Source organism: Typopeltis vanoorti, chromosome 9 (assembly GCF_054136105.1).
Source record: "Typopeltis vanoorti isolate ZY-2024b chromosome 9, IOZ_Tvanoo_1.0, whole genome shotgun sequence".
Lineage (NCBI taxonomy): Eukaryota > Metazoa > Arthropoda > Arachnida > Uropygi > Thelyphonidae > Typopeltis > Typopeltis vanoorti.
Window position 1 is genome coordinate 32,268,598 of NC_143557.1, and position 18,770 is coordinate 32,287,367.

The 18,770-nt window shown below is 35.7% G+C and overlaps 1 protein-coding gene across 2 annotated transcripts in view; it reads right to left on the reverse strand.

Annotated features, from left to right (window-relative positions):
* step (cytohesin steppke) overlaps positions 1-18,770 on the reverse strand; it is a 375,568-nt gene that overhangs the window by 44,746 nt on the left and 312,052 nt on the right. Inside the window, exon 12 of one of the 2 annotated variants that reach the window (XR_016548776.1) lies at positions 2,071-2,211. Coding sequence is in view for 1 of the 2 variants with exons in the window: in XM_090397533.1 (XP_090253659.1) it covers positions 2,139-2,211 (73 nt within the window). In the remaining variant the exon portion in view is untranslated. Of the gene's footprint in view, positions 1-703; positions 2,212-18,770 lie in introns of those variants that run through there. The other variant, XM_090397533.1, reaches the window with a different exon arrangement.

An 18,770-nucleotide genomic window follows, 5' to 3' on the forward strand; every position in this document is an offset into this window, starting at 1 on the left:
TAGTTATGAAAAGGTTTGATAACAAGTGAAATAATAACCTGCATCCAGAGATGTGAAAATGTGGCAATGTCTGACACTGCCACGTTTTCATATTTTTGGATGCAGAAACAGGAAAGAGGAAGTTCTCAATGAACCAATTCAGTGACAATAGCTAAATAATATAGCATCCATAGTTTAGGTATACTTTTAAATTATACAGCTGACTGATGTTCAAGGATATATTTCATCTGAATCATTTAAAAACTGCAAAAAATTAAATGAATATTAAAGATATGATGATTTAACTGAAACCTTCTCAGTGAATGCCATACGAATGAGTTGTATGAATGCCATTGAAGGATTCCTCCTGTGGCATTCATAGAAGGAATATAATATTCCTATGTTATTATTACCATAAAGAATTTATTATGCCATTACTTAATTAAATAAGAATCTAAGTATGCAACAGAGTAGTGTACTTAGGAGATTCGTGAAGTGGCTCATAATGTTTATTTCCCCATAAAAGACATTTTGCAAACATTACAGTGACAAAATAGCAAAATTATTTGCTGCTTTAATGTCACTATAGCTGCCAACTTGAATTTTAAAATTAGTAACAGAAAAGAAAAGCATTTAAATCCAAGAAAGCACATTTCACACATTCATTTTCACACAAAAATTAATTTTATCTGTTCTGAACCTCACACTTAAATAATCAATGATATCATTTTGAAATTTTATTGTTTACATAGGACTGAAAATTTAAAAATATATTTTTTAAATTACGAAAGGAAACACAGCATTCTTTGTAAAAGTCCACAAAATATACAAAAGATGTCTTTAATAAGAAAATTAAGCAAATCTTCATTTATACAAACAAACTAAGCAGGTACTGATCTTTTTCAAAAATGGCGGTTACGGATATCTTACAGACACAAATATGTGTATACACAAGTCAATTTTTATTTAGTAATGGGCGGATTTTGCTCATTTATACATTAACCATGTTGGTTAGTAACTGTCATCACATTTGACACTTAAGTGAATTTCCAAACTATAGTTGACTCTCAATATAGTAAACACCATTATAACAAACTATCGAACAGTCTCAACCAAAGCCAAATAGATACAATACATTGCTAAAGAAAATCACTATAGCAAACTATTTACTTTAACAAACAATTCCTGTGGTCCCTAAGAGTTTGCAACAGTGAGAGTCTATTGTATAATATCTTGAAACAAATGTGAATGTGTGGTTTTAATATTCAAGAATGTTTTTTTTTTATGTAACTACCAACCTACGCAAGGTTACAAACCTATAATACATTAGTAGTATGATGGGCTAGGGATACCCCCCCCCCCCATTTTTATTAATTTTATATTTTTTTGTATTTTTTAATTTAATCTAGAGACCAAACACAACACTTCTTCAAGCCCTTTCAGGCCTCCAATAAGCAGGGCAGCAGTCTCACACTGGGTGATGATATTCATCTCCTATCTAAAGAATATCACAAAACATCCATGCCCATGGTGGGATTTGAACCAGCAGCCTGTTGGTTGGGGAATGAGTATGTCAACCACTCAGCCAACCAGGTTAGTATTAAAATAAATATGAATACAGAAATTATTTTTAATGATTAATACAGCTGTTTTTTGAATATTGTTATTTGGTTTCAATGTACTATAGTGATGACCTAATTAATTCTAGTTTAATAAATTATTATTTAGTATATTCACCACAGATCAAAGAAACTGCACATTATCACCATTATACCTTAGTGATTGCCAGTTTACTGTAACATAATTATTATTATAAGAACATGACAATTTGAATTAAACAAATATATAAAATTTTATATATAGCACAGGAGAACATGCATTTGCTTTAATATGGCAAGTTGAGTTGTGTTTTAGCTAAATAATTTGTTTCAAAATTTATATTGTAAAAACTTCATTGGGATGAAATTAAACAGCTCAGATACAATTCTTCTGTGATAAAAAAAAAAAAGGATGACAATAATATTGTAGACAATATGATCAATTAAAAATGATATTTAAATCATCCATGTATAAACTGTTTAGCCAACTTACTCTGAATTTTACACCTTTTTTCAAGAAAGGGGGATATTTTCACATTCTTAGCTGAACTTCAAATGAACTTATTTTATATGCTGTGCTTTTCTTTTTCTGGCTGCCAACATATCATAAAATGGATTATGACTAATGCTTTGCCTGAGAAATAAAAAGAACAGAAATTAGTAGAAGACAAATTAGTAGAAGGATTAAATAAAAGCATTCCACTCACTCAAATTTTCACTCTGCAAATAAAAGTCCTTTAGAAAAGTCAAAAATTACAAGAATCTCATTTTCACATAATACCAAAATTTTGAATAACAGCCAGCAGCCTCAATATTTTATTTTACTGAAAATAATAAATGACATACATAGATAAATATAGCATTTATTTGTAGAATGAAATAGTTTAGCACAATTCACAATAAGAGAGAATAAGAAAACTTTCCTGATTGTAATATTTAGCAATAACAACATGCTAAAACTATTCTCAACAAAACTATCAGACCTAACATTGATGGATGAAAAGTTTGAATATGAAACAAAAACTGTGTACTTTGCAGGAGTAAAAACCATAGTTGGAAGTGCAAGGTACTCTCTATCTGTCTCTTTTCCCTAACTCTGCTAACTTCTCCCAACAGAAAAATTATTTTCTTGGTAATTTAATGCTCATAAATACAAAAGATCTGTGTAGGATTAATGGCTGTTCAGAGGTGAAGTAAGGCTTCACCTTGAGTGAAGCCTTACTTCACCAGAAATAGAAATCATAAGTTTTTTGGAAACAGTCTGGTTGGCCAAGTGATTAGCATATCTGCTCTCCAGTCAAAAGGCTGCAGGTTCGAATCCTGCTGTGGGTATGGATGTTTGTGATTGTCTTTCACCTTCATACATTCATACAATTCTATCAATGTTTTTGGATACCAAGGAAGCAATAGTTGAAACAAGCCAATGCCAAGAGTGGTCTGATGACAGTATAATTCCAAGAAGAGATTTCTCACCTTGTCTAGAGATATGAGTGTTGTCAAGAGTAAGAGTGGAAGAAAATATTTCATTCTTTTTGTGGAAATAAGACAAAAGTGTGTTTTGCTGGCAATGAAGCTTGCAATGTCCCCCCCTCCCCCCATCAAAGAATAGTTTGGAGAGGAGGTCAGAATGTAGTGTATAGAGTAGTAGAAGTTGCTGTTTTGGAAGTTGTAGTGGTTTGTGTGGGATACAGTTTGTCAAATGAGAGGAAGGGGTGTAGTGCGCTATCATCAGCAAAGCTGTGTACCGGTGTTATAATCTTACTTGTTTTATATTTAATGTTGTTATTTGTTTACATACATGTGCAACTCTATATTTCTATATTAACTATCTCTTAAAACTCTTTCAAAGATTACCCTTGTCTTGTTTAGCCCTCAACTATATCCCTTGTCTGCTGCGCCTTTGTTGTAATCTTTCGTGGCCTCTCCTTCAATCTTAAATCTTGTGCAAAGTCTTCAAACAAGGAGGATTCTCCCTGATCTATAAATTCTGGGGTCAAGTCCTTTTCAGAATCAAGAAAATTTATTTGTTTAGCTGCACCATCTTGATTCCTATACAAGAGAGAACTTCTTGTCAGGGATTTGACCTACAGATTATCATGATTCCAAAAAGTATCAAAGTTAAACAAGTCCTTACTAGTATTTCTAAACAGCAGTCGTAACCATTTCCCGCATTTTTACTTATACAGGTTCGATATTTTTAGCAGATGGTGCATTGGCTTGGAAAATCATACATGTATTTTGGGTTAAGAAACAAAGAAATGTATTCATTCTAAAATACAACACACGCCAACACGTTCATTGCCAATCACGCGATATCGCGTGATGCGAGTTCTCACCGGGCGGCCGATCATGCGTTATCACGTGGAGGTCGCTATCAAGTAAAAAAAATTTGGCCACCACATGAAATTCCAATTTTCAGCTTGGCAATGAATGCGTTAATCAAAACTAAGCTAAATGAAGGTTCCTAAATTTAATTATGCACAAATTAACAAACAAGATCTAGTTCACAATAGGTATCTCTCATTAGGTGATATTAACAAATCCAAACTGTCCTAAACCCGATTACTTAACACAAATATGAAGATGAATGCCTCACTTCTTCCTCAATTAATGCACATACAACCATCAAATTCAAACTAACCTTAAACTAATGACAATTCTTGTAACTCTACACTTCAATAACTACAAAGATACTTGTTAGAGGTAATTAGAAGAAACACACATATAAACCACAGTGAAAATTATTTAATTGTAAATATTTCATCCTAAATGTAAATATTTACAATTAAATAATTTTCACTGTGGTTTATAATTATGAACGCACCACTGGTTTCGTTATTTAAAAAAACTTGTTAGAGGAATAGGTACTCAAGTCCTAAAATCTGTCTTAACAAGTCCGATCCTCAGGAAATTTTACACTGCAGCTCACTCAGGCCTAAGAATTGCACTATACAATAAGAAATAAAGCTTTACGTTACCAACCAGATGAATTAATTAAGAAATACTTTTCATCGTGTCCTCTTGCAGGTTTCTTTCAGGTCATCACTCTATTCACTGAGCTGTTGTTCCTTGCCTTGACTTCTTGATGATTTCAATCATGGATCACTTCTTTACTTATGTCCTGGAATCTGTCTGGCAGAAGGGGAGCTGGAGCTATACGAAGTTTTGGCATACGCTGTTTGTCCCATCGCATGGATGGCTATGCTCGGACAAGTCTACTATTTGACCATATTACCGCCGCTGAACGACTCCCACTCGACTCCGTCGTCTCGAAGCTACGACCCACCACATGGAAAACCGCAGGGGGGGAAGAAAACATCAAAACCTGAACTAGGAATGAAAAAGGCAAAAAAGACCGCAAACTCGCGTCGCTATGACTTTTATATGGTCCGTGTCTGTTCTCTCTAATGCGTCATTGATTTTGACAGATGCCTCCTAATTCTCCTTGCACACCGCACCTTTTCCTCTCATTGTGTCTCCGCGTGGGCAGCTTGCACATGCCTTGGGTCCATATAGCAACTGCCTGTGGTCATGTTTATAATCAGATTACAATAGTTTACTCTAAACTCTGACCTTGTTGTTACAAAGTCACCTCTACATTACCTTAATTCTTGTCAGTTATTTAAGGACCATTTACAAAATATTTACATAGAAAAATTACATGAATGGACTATTATTACTATATATACAAGGATTTCTATTATTATCTATTTACAAGTAATTCTTTTTAGGAGATTTCTTTGCACTTCAGTTAAATCCTGAATGAAATACTCAAAGACAATTTAAGTGTTCATTCCAGATTTAATACCGGGTTGGTAGTCACAACTGGAGGTTACTGATATCTAGAAGAGAGTGGTGAGAGAAAAGAGCCCTGGGGAACACCAGCATTAAAGTTCCAAGGGCGTGGAAAGAGGGCAAAATTATTCCTTTGCATAAGGGGGGGGGAATCTAAGACTACAGTAGCAAATTATAGACCAATGAGTATCTCAGGCATGGTGGTAAAAGTATTAGAAAAATTGGTAAAAATGAGAATTCAAGAATGGATAGATAAAAATATGATACTGTATGAGGGTCAAAATGGCTTTTTGAAGGATCGGTCATGCCTTAGTAATTTACTAACTTTTTTATAATAGAGTAACAGCTGAATTGGATAAAGGAAATGGCTACACAATGATTTTGCAAAGGCATTTGACAGAATACCACATGAAACACTGTTATGCAAATTAGAATAAATGGGGATGGATGTAACGCTGGTTAAGTGGATAAGAGGGTGGCTGCTGGACAGATATCAAAAAGTAGTATATGGAGGGGCAGAATCAAGGCGAAAGCAAGTGACTAGTGGTGTGCCACAAGGTTCAGTGCTGGGACCATTGCTGTTTAATTTATACATAAATGATATAAGAAATAACCTGAAAGGAAATATTCAGTTGTTTGCTGATGATAAGAAATTAGGTAGAGTAGTAGTTAATCAAGGCAATGTGGAGAGCTTACAGGATAAATAGGTTGTCAGTATGCGCAAAAGATAATGGGTATCAGTTTAATGTCGAGAAATGTAAAGTTTTGCACTTTGGAATAAATAGATTACAAGCCATTTATCACATTGATGGCACTGTACTCCAGGAAATAGATGAAACTAGAGATTTAGGGGTGGTGATAGACAGATGGTTAAAGTTTAGAGGACATACTGCTAAGGTAGCACATATGATTACTTGGCTAGTGAAGAATACATTCACAAGTAGAGATAAGGAAGTTGTAATTCCTCTTTGTAAGGCCTTGATATGCCTATATCTGGATTACTGTGCCCATGACTTCCACATCCCCAAGAAACCCCTGGGTTTCTTGGGGATGTGGAAGTCATGGAGAGGATTCAAAGGTGAGTGACCAAGATAGTGAGTGGAATGTGCCCTATGAGGATAGATTGAAGGTGTGTGTGGATTGTAGAAGTTGGCTGATAGGAGAAAAAGAGGAGATTATGATAGAAACATTTAAGTTGTTTAAAGGATTTTATAGGATACAGGGGAAATGTTTCAGCATTTGGCTAAAGGGATCAGAACAAAGGGTCATCCCTGGAAGTTGAATAAAGGTATAGTCAGTAGGGGTGTGAGGACTAGATTTCTCGCTTGGAGAGTGGTGAATGAGTGGATTGGGTTGCCAGAGTCAGTTGCGAGTGCTTTTTCTGTTAATGGGTTCAAGGAGAGGTATGATAGATTGGGTCTCCCGTGATGAGTCTTCGGACTCCATGGTGTCCGTATAATAATAATAATGATTAGTTACACAGAAGATGAAGTACCCTCAACCATCCCATGTAGTATGTGTCCAGTCAGAAAACTAGCAATCCATTGCAGAGGTCTATGCTAGGGCCTCTGGAATGGATTGCCAGCTTAAATGATGTTTGTGCAGACCCTGTTGAAGGCCATGAATATGTCAAGAGCAACCACCTAAGTCGTGGCAAAATTTTCTGTGGTATTTATCAAGACATGCGTGAAACAGGTAAGCAGATCCTCTGTTGATCTACAGTGACGAAATGCACATTGGTGATAATTTATTAGTTGAACACTTTCGAGGTAATGAAGGAGTTGAATGTTGATAGTTCCCTCCATTACTTCAGAAAGAGCTAAGGTGAGGGAAATCAGGCAGTAGTTTGATGGTAAAAGTTTTATACTCTTCTTAGGGACAGGTTGTATGTTGGTTAATTTCCATGCTGCAAATAGATATCAGTAGAATATGAAAGTGTAAAATGCCAATACGGGATAACAGTCACATCTGGTTACATCTTTAGGATGACTGGAGCCATCTAGACCAGGAGATTTTGTTGTCTAATTTGAATAACATTCTTCTGATTTCTTTCTGACAGTATACCAAAGAGGGCATTGTGTGGTGGGTGTCTGGAATAGACGGGGGACATTTTCTAGGGTCAGTTGACCCGAAAATGTCCCCTGCAATAGAAATATAGAGGAAAGATAGGAAAAAACTATAGAGGAATTAGAGGAAAAAGTAAGAGGCCAGAAGGTTGGTCTTCTCTGTGAGTAATGATGCTACAGAACCATCTGTGTGTAAGGTGGAATCTGTGCTAGACAGAAGTTACGGTCGATGACCTTGGTGAGAGACCAGAAGGTACAACTGCCATCTTGACTTAGAATTCATTTTGAAAGGGTTTCTCTGTGACTTAAAAGGGTCAATGGTGAGGAACAGAGGTTCTGGGTGTTTGGGGTTATCTGATATTCGAGCAGGCATGTGAAGGATTTATGTAAAGTAGCTGGTGATTGCAAATGTCTTGGAACCTGTGCAGTTGGAAAAGGAATGCCAGTGGTGTCTTGGATATTAAAATCCCTGAAGAAGATGACCTCACTCTTAGACTAAAGAAAATCAACATTTAAAGAAGGGAAATCAGAAGTTCAGAATAGTTGGTGGCATTATGAGAATGACAGAGACAGCAAATGAGTTTGACATAGTGGGGTAAAGAGATTCTCTGCAAAAGGAGATCAAAATCAAGAGATTCTAAGTTGGATACTCTTTGGCATAGTATACCAGAGCAGATATATGCACAGATGCCATATTTGAGCCAAAGTGACTGTGGTTAAGAAAGTTGAGATGAGAAGTGTTTCTGAAGGTTGCAATTTGGGTTTCTATTAGGTAAAGCAGACTAGGTTTTATAGACTGTAGATGGAAATGGACACTATTAAGGTTGGAACTAAGACTGTGTGTGTTTGTGAAGTGGATTTTGTAAGGTTCACTGAGCTTTGCTATTGAGTGCAGGGTTGAGCATGTTCCTTGTGTAATGTCTGGGTTTTGATTTTCATGGTGGGTATTAAATTTGGCACTTGATTTATAGTAATGATCAACAATCCATATTTTATCACCATCTGACATTTTCCATTTAGCTGAATGTAATTTACAATCTTATTGCTACTGAGTTAAGGTAAGATCTAGGTATGCTTGTACACATGATGGAGATGGAGTGCCTTTGACTTTACTATTTACAGCTGTTAAGAATTTGGATCTGCTCACTGGGGTATTGCAGGTCACTTTAAGCATCAGCACCTGATCATTTTTGAGGGGTTGAACTTGCAAATTTCAGCAGGCTTGTTGATATCACATGTGTTTCCAGGAAATTGAGCATGATGGCATCATATTTTTTATTTTCTGCTTCAATAGTCATGCAATGTTGTCACAATTAGGCTATGGAACTTGTTTGTGTCTCTTACATCTTGTGTTGATTATCCCACTATACTTAAGACCTGGGGAGTTACATTCACCATTATGTGATTATTCTCCCCCACTTAATTACTTCCAGGTTGCCTGGACCCACACTCAGCTGTGCCCCCCCCCTCAAACATTCTAGTTTCCCTAACTATATACATCAAACTCTCATTGAACAATACTTTCTCAAGACATCTGACTCCAAATCTATTCATATTCAAGCAATCTGCCTTACATAAGTCCTTCCTTCTACTAAATTGATTCCACACATTCACAAATTCCACACTGTTCCTCTTACACAACCTGCATGATGATTCATTTGCAGTCATAATTCTTCATCTCAGCTTCCATGTATAACATCATGGCAGCAGTCTCAAGAACTTTTATTTTCTCACTCATTTTATATGCTTATACCAGAAACTCTTTCATATCTTCTTGCATACCACACTTGTCACCTTGCTAGATTATTAGTACCAGCCAAAATAATCCTCTTACATGTTCTCTCTCTGCATCTTTACAGCATCGCTAACATCCTTAATCTTAGCTCAAGAGAAACCTTCTTCTCGAGCCCTACTTTTATCATGGAATCACTATACAAATTTAAAGTAATAACAATTTTAAAACTAATTCAATCCAAAGTTTCTAACACTATACTTTTGAGATCTCCTGTTATCTCCAGAGGATAAAATAATTCATGCACTGACTATCATTCTATAACTGAATTGATTGCTTTGCATCTAATTATCATTTTATAAACTATGAATCTTTTTTTCCCCCGCACATTTCTACAAAAAATAAATCGTTCATTACATGTTTATCAGGCCTTATCTCTAAATATATAAAATTCTGTTTATGCTAACAATGTCAAGTTCTTTCCTAATTTCCTTGTTTTTAATATGATACTGCCATTGATGCCATCTGTTCATGCCTCTAATCTTTCTCAGGACTCTCATATCTGTGGTCTCCAGTCTTTGACCAATAGTTTTATTTATAACCCAGCTCTCAGATCCATAAGTTAAAACTGGTTTGAACACTATCTTGTATACAGCAAGTTTAGTATTTTGACTAATCTCTAATTCCATATCAGCTGACTTCCTACCATACCAGTTTTGCATATTCTGCTGTCTATTTCCAATTTAATTTGCCATCTTCACTAAAAAGTGTGCCTAAAATAGCTGAAATGTTTTATTGTTCTTATAGGTTCTCCATTCAAGATGTAGTTGATATTTTCAATGTTCCTGCCTATTTTCATTGTCTTTATCTTTTTAATGCTGATTTTCATTCCAAATTTATTACAGCAGTTATTCAATTTGTTCAGAGAATCCTGCAGACTTGTCCTGGATTTATTTAAGAGTATAACATCATCTGCATAAAGTAAAAAGCTTAGATTAACATCTCCAATTTTGATATCAGGTTTAACACTACTTTCCTTCATAATGTGATCTATATATAGATGATGAATAACAGTGGAGATAATGTATACTCTTGTTGCACACCTGACTTAACATCAAACCATCTTCTTGTACTTCCTTCAATTCTAACTGCTGATTTATAACTCAAGTAGACTTTTTTTTTTTATGTTATGCTGGGCCATATATGAGAGGTTGACTTGATAACCTTTAGTACTGTACATGGGAAGTGTTATTTGAGTGTTATCAAAAATAATGCTGGGGGAAAATGGTTCTTTTTTTGTGAGAAATAAGACAGAACTGGGTTTTACTAGTGTTGAAGTTGACGAGGTTATCTGAACCCCATTAGAGGATGGCTTGGAGGTCAGAATTAAGGGCAATGGTGGTTGATGCTCTGTGGATTGAAGTGAGTTGTGTAGAGTCAAATGAAAGGGAGGGGTGAAATGTGCTGTTGTCTGCAAAACTGTGTATTGGGATGGAGGTCAACTGAAGTAGGTCATTGATACACAGAAGGAAGAGGGTTGGTGAGAGAACTGAACCTTGAGGGGGACCCCAGCATTAGTTGGATGGTGAGAGGATAGGGAGCCATCTACCATTACACATAGTGTGCATCAAGATAGGAAGCTGGCAATCCATCTGTAGAAGTCCTGGGACAGTCCAAATGATGGGAGTTTGCTTAGTAAGTCTTTGTGCTGGACCCAGTCAAAGGCTTTAGAGATATCAAGTGCAACTACTTGGGACTCACCAAATTTGACCATGGCATTTGTCCAGCGATGGGTGATGTATGAGACTATGTATTGCTTGATATAACGTTTTTACACCATATAACTGGAGCATTTTAAACAGCTTTCCTCTTGGCACCAAGTTATACATTTTATCCAGATCTACAAAACTTAAACAAAGATCCTTGTTATATTCCCATGATTTCTCAACTACTCAAAACAACCTCTATTTTGCCTGAATCCAGTTTGATCTTTCCTAAGTCTATCCTCCACAATTTTTCTTAGCTGTTTCTCAAGAATATTTGCATAAATCTTATCTGGAACAGTCAGAAGAGAAATTCTTCTGTAATTCGCATTTAAATTTACTCCCTGTTTTATAGATGGGTACTATGGGTGCTCTACAACAATCATCAGGAACTCAACCCTCAGACCAGGCTTTCTGAATTATGTAGTATGGCCAGTTAAAACTTTTATACTTCCATATTTTAGCATTTCTGGTCGAATGTAATCTACTCCAGCTGCCTTTGCACATTTCAGGTTTGTGATAGCTTTTCTACTTCAAATATGGATATCTATTCCAGATGGCATTCCTGTTGAGTGTTTTCTACCACCATGCTATCACTGCTTGTTTCATTTAGCAATCTTTCAAAGTAATTACTGCATACATCAAGAATATCTTTATCCTCAGTTTTCATGTCCCCTTATCATTTCTAATTCCTTTTTTCAGTAGTCTTCCCTCCATTTCTGAGCTTTTTCAATAGCCTCCAGAATATTTTACCACTTCCCTGATATTTATTTTCTATGTTCTTACCAAAGTCTTCCCATAACTCTTGTTTAGCAAAACACAATGCTTTGCTTTCTTACATTTTTCTCTGTATTCCCTAAGAGCACAGCTGACTTACTTGCCAGAAACTTCTTTTCCTTGACTGTCTCTTTAACTTGAGTCCACCATGGAGTTCTGATATTTCTATCCTTGCAGATAACCTTACCACATGCCTCTCTAGCAGAATCAATCAAAGTTTTCTTTACAGTTTGTGAGAAACTGAATCTCCATGGTTTGGTTCTTGCTTTTGAACTCTTTCAGTTTTTCTTGAATCATGTTTGTGCATTTGAGTCTACAATTCACATCTGATAGCTGTTCAAATTTGATTAGTTTCAAACTTTCTTACACACCCTTCTTTTCAATATGAAGTATTCTGCTCAATACTAAATAGTGATCACTTCCTATTTCAAATCCTCTGTATATTCTTGTGTCCTGAACCAGTGGGAAAACACGCTGTCATATTACCACATAGTCAAGGAGACTTTTTTTATTCATTCTTCTTGTTCCATGTGAATATGTGCACATTTTTATGTTGGAACATGATGTTAGTAACTAATCCATGTCCCGAGTAGAAATCTATCAGATACTTATCATTATTATTAGCACTGCTCTTTTCTCCAAAATTTCCCAAAACATTCATATATGTCTGGTAATCATTTCTCTCTCTCTCTCTCCAGCTGTCAATTTTTCATGAATTTTCTTGGAGTACATGGAAACTTGTTCAACTAAGTAGCAAGCAAGTAGTTAGTAATGGTTGCCACATTATCATTAGCAAAAGGAATGTCTTTACGACTAACAACAGATAAGTTAATATTATTATTTCGTGACACCTCTAAGGAGTCCAAAGACTCATCAAGGGAAGGCACCTGCTCAACAACTCTGTCACCACTATTTAATCTACCAACTACACTGAACCAATATTACTTTTATTATCTACACCAGGGCTGTCCAACGTTAGGTAATCTGAGGGCTGCATTTAAAAAATAGATTTATTCCAGGGTCGCATCACAATGCAAATCTAGTAATTTGGTGAGCAGCAGCGACACAACCTCGATAGCTGAAAAAGCGAACAACATTAATTGCGAGCTCACGAGGAACGTGAGCTCCCAGAGCATGTGTGTTGGAACAAAACAGTATAAGAACACTTCTTTGACACATCTAATATTTGAAAAACATTGTTTTAGAATAAATGTATGAGGGGAAAGTCAGTAGGTTACAAATTGTTGTAATATAGTGGGTATATATAGTGATGTAAAAACACCAAATAAAATTACAAACATCAAGATTATCAATTACTGACAGAATTACAATATCTAATATGCATTTGATTCAAATTGTTATTTTATTTTTTCGCTCATGAAAATCAAAACCCACTGGTAGACTGCACAAAATCATCCCACAGGCCGCATCCAGCCTGCAAGCAGAGTTAGAAATTCAGATTTCTAACTGGCCACAGCCACATGATAAGATGAGACAGCAACAGATGATTGAAGATGACCAGCAAATAACGATAGATAGCATAGTGCAGTGTTTCTCAAAGTGTGGTATGCAGACCCCCAGGGGTCTGCAAAAGGTCTTCAGGGGATCTGTGGCAATTTTCGGCTATGCATCATTAACGCATGGAATAAAATTTAAGTTTGAGATCATAAAACGTTCCTATTGTATCACTGAATAAGACACAGAGACATCTGCAGACTGTGTAATATGTTTCTCAACAAACAGTGCAATTAGAGACAACAGCACTAACTAATGAATTGCATGATCCCCTCCCACATAAAATGCTGTATAGTAGACAATCAAAACCATATGGTGCACCGGCAACATATGGTTTTGATTGTTTTGTTTTGATTGTTTTGTTTGAGTGAATGTGTTAAAACTAAGAAATATATAGTGAATGTATTTCAGATATTATATAAGGAATTCGGTTGAAGAGAATTAGCATTTCAACTGAACTGTCGGATTGCCTTTGTCAATTAGTAATGCGATCTTTTGTTACCGCACCAATCATATGAACGTCTTCATAGCTGCTTTATCTCCACTGGCCTACCATTTGTTGAAGGACTGTTCATTAAATACGGTAATTTTTTTAGCTTTCAAATTCTTAAGTGTGGATCACTGGTTAAAGACTGGATTTTTAAAATGCGCAAAAGAGAGGAATACAGTAGATACAGGTAGCTATAAGCAACAAGAAAATGTTGATATTGAATCTGGATCAAGTGAAATTGATAAGTGTGTGTTGTCTGACATCTCTAAAGAACCAACTAGGAAGAAGATGAGAACACTTCGTAAGTACGATATAAATTACTTGAAATGTGGATTTTCATGGATGGGAAATGAAGAGGAACCTATTCCATTATGTGTAATTTGCGGTGAAACTTTAAAAAATGAAAGCATGAAACCATGTAATTTAAATTGCCATTTTGAATCGAAACATAATGAATGCAAGGACAAACCTGACGAATTTTTTCAAAATAAACTAAAAAATTTAAAAGAATCTCAAAAAGTGATGTCGATCGTGTCAGGAGGTGAAAACATGAAGGCTTTAGAAGCTTCATATCGTGTGTCACTATTAACAGCAAAAAGTGGTGCAGTGGAAACAATTGGTGAAACTTTGGTCAAGTCTGCAGCAAAAATAATAGCGAAAATTATGATCGGAGATAATGCAAAAAGATCTTTTGATCGGATTTGCCTTTCAAATAGTACCGTTCATCAAAGAATCACTGAAATGGCTGAAAATATAAAACAAACATTGTTATCCGATATACGTAAGAGTCGTTATTATGCATTGCAGGTAGATGAATCCACCAACATTACAAATTTCGCAAATCTTCTAGTGTTCATTAGGTACGAAAAAAATCAAAAAATTCATGACGACCTTTTATATTGCCAACCCTTGCCAGAACATACAACAGGAAAAGAAATATTCAACAATATAAATACCATTATGCATCAAAACAAGCTTGATTGGAAACGTTGTGTTGGAATAAGCACGGACAGAGCGAAATCCATGGTGGGATCTAAAAAAGGGCTTGTTTCAAGGATTCAAGCTGTTGCACCAAATGCAAAGTCGACACACTGCTGCATACACAGGGAGGCTTTGGCTACACATATGATGTCTACAGACCTAAGAAAAGTTCTTGATGAAGCTGTAAAAATCATCAATTATATTAAAGGCCGTCCTCTAAATGCCAGACTTTTCTCTCAACTTTGCAAAGAAATGGGAAGCAACTATACACAACTTCTTTTCCATACCGATGTTCGTTGGCTTTCTTGTGGAAAAGTCCTTACTCGTTTATTTGAACTTGAAACAAATTTTTCTTGATGAAAAGTTTGAATTGAAAAAGCATTTACATAATTGGAAATGGCTCAGTCAATTAGCATACCTGGCAGATATATTTACTGTATTAAATAGTCTTAACACGTTCGCTGCCATGCTACTTCGGCATAGTCTGGTCCCGTACGCCAAGCAATTTCACTCCTTCAAGGTCAGTACGGTAATCTCGTTGCTGGCGGTAAGCGTCATACGAGTATACTCATAGTTGGCTTGTGCAGAGCATATACTATCTATGAGAATACACAGTTTTGATGCTAGCTCCACAAGCCAAGCATTTTCACTTCTTCAAGGTCAGTACCGTAATCTCGTTCCTGGCGGTAAGCGTCATATGAATATACTGGCTTGTGTAGCTGGTTTACCAACTACGAGTATACTCGTAGTTGGCAGTGAACGTGTTAATTTATCTTTACAAGGCAAGGAAATTTCTATATTTCATGTCCAAGATAAAGTGAACGCCACGTTGGCAAAAATGAAGTTATGGCAAAAGCGGGTTGGTAATGGAGAATTTGACGCGTTTCCATCGCTTCATGAATTGCTCGCAAGTTCAAATGAACAAATTGATGATGATGTGAAAATTACTATCATGCAGCATTTAAAAAGCTTACAAATGAATCTAGAAAAGTATTTCCCTGAATTGGACATTAATACTGAGTGGATAAGATACCCTTTCAATAAAAACAAATTTATGCCAAAGGGTCTATCGTCGATAGAAGAAGAACAACTTTTAGAACTAGCATCTGATGGTGTCCTAAAAAATAAATACAGCAAGAATACGTTATCATCATTTTGGCTACAAATACAGAATGAATTTCCTGAATTAACAGATAAAGCTCTAAGGTTCATTTTTCTATTTCCAAGTTCATATCTGTGCGAAGTTGGATTTTCGGCCCTTGTAGATATTAAGACGAAGAAGAGGAATCGCATTATAGATGTTGAACTGCATCTGAGATTGAAATTAACAATTATAGAGCCAAATTTTGCTGATATTTTATCTCATCATAAGCAATATCACTCCTCTCATTGAGGATAAATTATTTCAAGTAAGTAAAACTTTATAGTATCTTTATAAAGTTTGTTCTATTAAAAATAAATCATATTTTTTTTTTACATGAACACATAAATTCAAATAAAATAGATATTTAATTTTTTAATATTTTAAATTAATTTATTTTTAATTAATTAATTAAGGGGTACTTGGTAATAATGAAAATTTAAGAAGGGGTCTGCGGATATCTGAATTTTGAGAAACACTGGCATAGTAAGTAGAATAGTTTGCTCGCATGGTCTTTCATCAGTTTTGCCCACTGAAACAGCACCTTAGTGGCAAACTTTTGCTGATGATCAGGAGGTTGAGAATAGGGTGAAGAGTTGGCTGAGAAGAGAAAAGAATTCTATGCTGCTGGTTTTGAAAGACTGATAAAGCAATGGGATGAGCATGTAAATGTTGAAGGAGATTATGAAGAGAAATACATGTTTTTCTGAGATTCATATTTCACTTATTTTATACAACAATTTGTAACCTACTGACTTTCCCCCAGTACGTTTATTCTAAAACATTTATATATTTTTTTAAACATAAATGTCAATTTCTAATTGAGCAATTGGTAAGTGGCGAATTAGGAAGCCTAAACTAGTAACATGTATGCTAATGTAAAAAAAAATACTCATAATTTTAAATCATTATTATTTTTACATCAAGAATTATCTGGAATTCTGGTAGGCAGGTTAATAATTAGTACAAGATCATCAATGACAAACAATTCAGCATAACTTCAAGCTTGGTTTGTGAAGTTAGAGAAGGGAAGCCAGTCAGAGTTGTGGATGCTGAAATCTCCAAGAAGGTTTTTTCTCACTGTTTGGGTGATTACATTGTATATAAACTTTCAGAGAGAAATAATCGAAAAAAAATGTTAGTATAATCATCTGAATTAGGAGAGCAATTAAATGCAGCAAATAAAGGCAAGAAAACAAAGCAAGGAAATCATGAGCCAAAACAGATCACATAAAGGAGATTTCAGGTCTGATAACCACATCATGACAAAAATATGTTCTGTCCTCCTTACTTAAAGGCATCATGCATGTTATTACAGTGGAAGTTTAAGTAAGCTGCAGTACTAAGTATATGAAAGCTGAGGTTCCAAGTGAATAATAGATCAGGTTTGGATATCTGTACATGATGGACAGTACACAGCTGTACAGATATCCAAACCTGATCTGTTATCCCCCAAGTGGAAGATGTTGTTTTTGACTACATAATATATATGTGCTATATTTCATGGTAGAATGGTGAGAAAATGTATAGAGCAGAGGCATGCAGAACGGTTGAAAGACTTGTGGACACAATTCTGGGGACTTCAACTGGAGAACATAGGTTGGGAAGAGGAATGATCACAGTAAGAAAATGAAATTTATACAACTGCTGAGAGGTAATTACCAGAGACAGCATGCAATGGAGGAAACACAATGTAGAGTTCTGGATCTGGTCACAGCACTCAGAAAACTTAAAAGTAACCAATGTAGCTATGCCACTTCCACTTGGGGAAAGTGATCAAGTGGTCTTGACCTGGGAGATTGTCAGACATGCAGAATTTTATGTAAAGAAGACACGGAATTACAAAGCAAGTGATTATGACAAGCTAAGGAGTCAGGTTATAGTGGTGTCATGAAAAAAGAATTTGGAAGGTGGTGGTGCAACATGGTCAAGAGATGTTTGAAGAAAGCAGTATCAGAAAGTATACCTAGAGTCAGAAGGATAAATCAGGTAGGAGTTAGATGGATGAATATCTTCATTAAGCAGGAGTTGCACACAAATAAAAAGTTGTGGAGGGAATATAAAGAAAAATATGATCAGCACATCCACTGGCAGTACAAGGTACAGGCAAGAAAGATGGTGACATGTATGGTAAAGAAGGCCAAAGCTAATTATGAGAGCAAGCCAGCTGATGAGGCCAAAAGAAATTCTAGAGTTCTTTCACTATGTGACAAGTAAAAGGAGGAATAACTATAATTGGCTGATGGGAGAATAGAGTTTGAAGAAATAAAGGTGCTTAGAGTGCTGCAGAACCTCTATGTGAATCCAGTCATAGAATTAGTTGGCATGTCAAGAATTATGTTACAAGAATGTGTAAGGGAATTATCAGCTCCTCTGATCAAGCTATTTAATTCAAGCTTCAGTACTAGAAGAGTATTGGGAAGGTGCTAATGAAGCAGAAAGAAGCAAAAATAGTCCAACTGCAAAAAGGAGACTCCAAGACAGAAGTAGCAAATTACAAGCCAATTAGCATCTCAGGAATGGCAGTTAAGGTTTCAGAGAAATTGGTAAAAAACAGAATTCAGGACCACATGGATAGGAATATGATACTTTTTGAGGGGAAACATAGTTTTGTGAAAAGTAGGTCTTGCCTTAGTAATCTGTGCACGTTTTATAATAAATAACAATATAGTTGGATAAGGGAAATCGCTGTTCAGTGATTCTACTGAACTTTGCAAAGGTATTTGACAGGATACCACACAGAACTCTATAGTATAAATTGGAACAAATGGGGATGGAAAGATAACAAAGAGTGGTTATGGAGGAGTTCCGTCCAAGAGAAGACAAGTGACCAGTGGTGTATCACAAAGCTCAGTACTTGGTTCTCTGTTTGGTTTGTACATCAATGATATAGGAAATTATTTGACAGGAAATATTCAGTTATTAGCAATGAT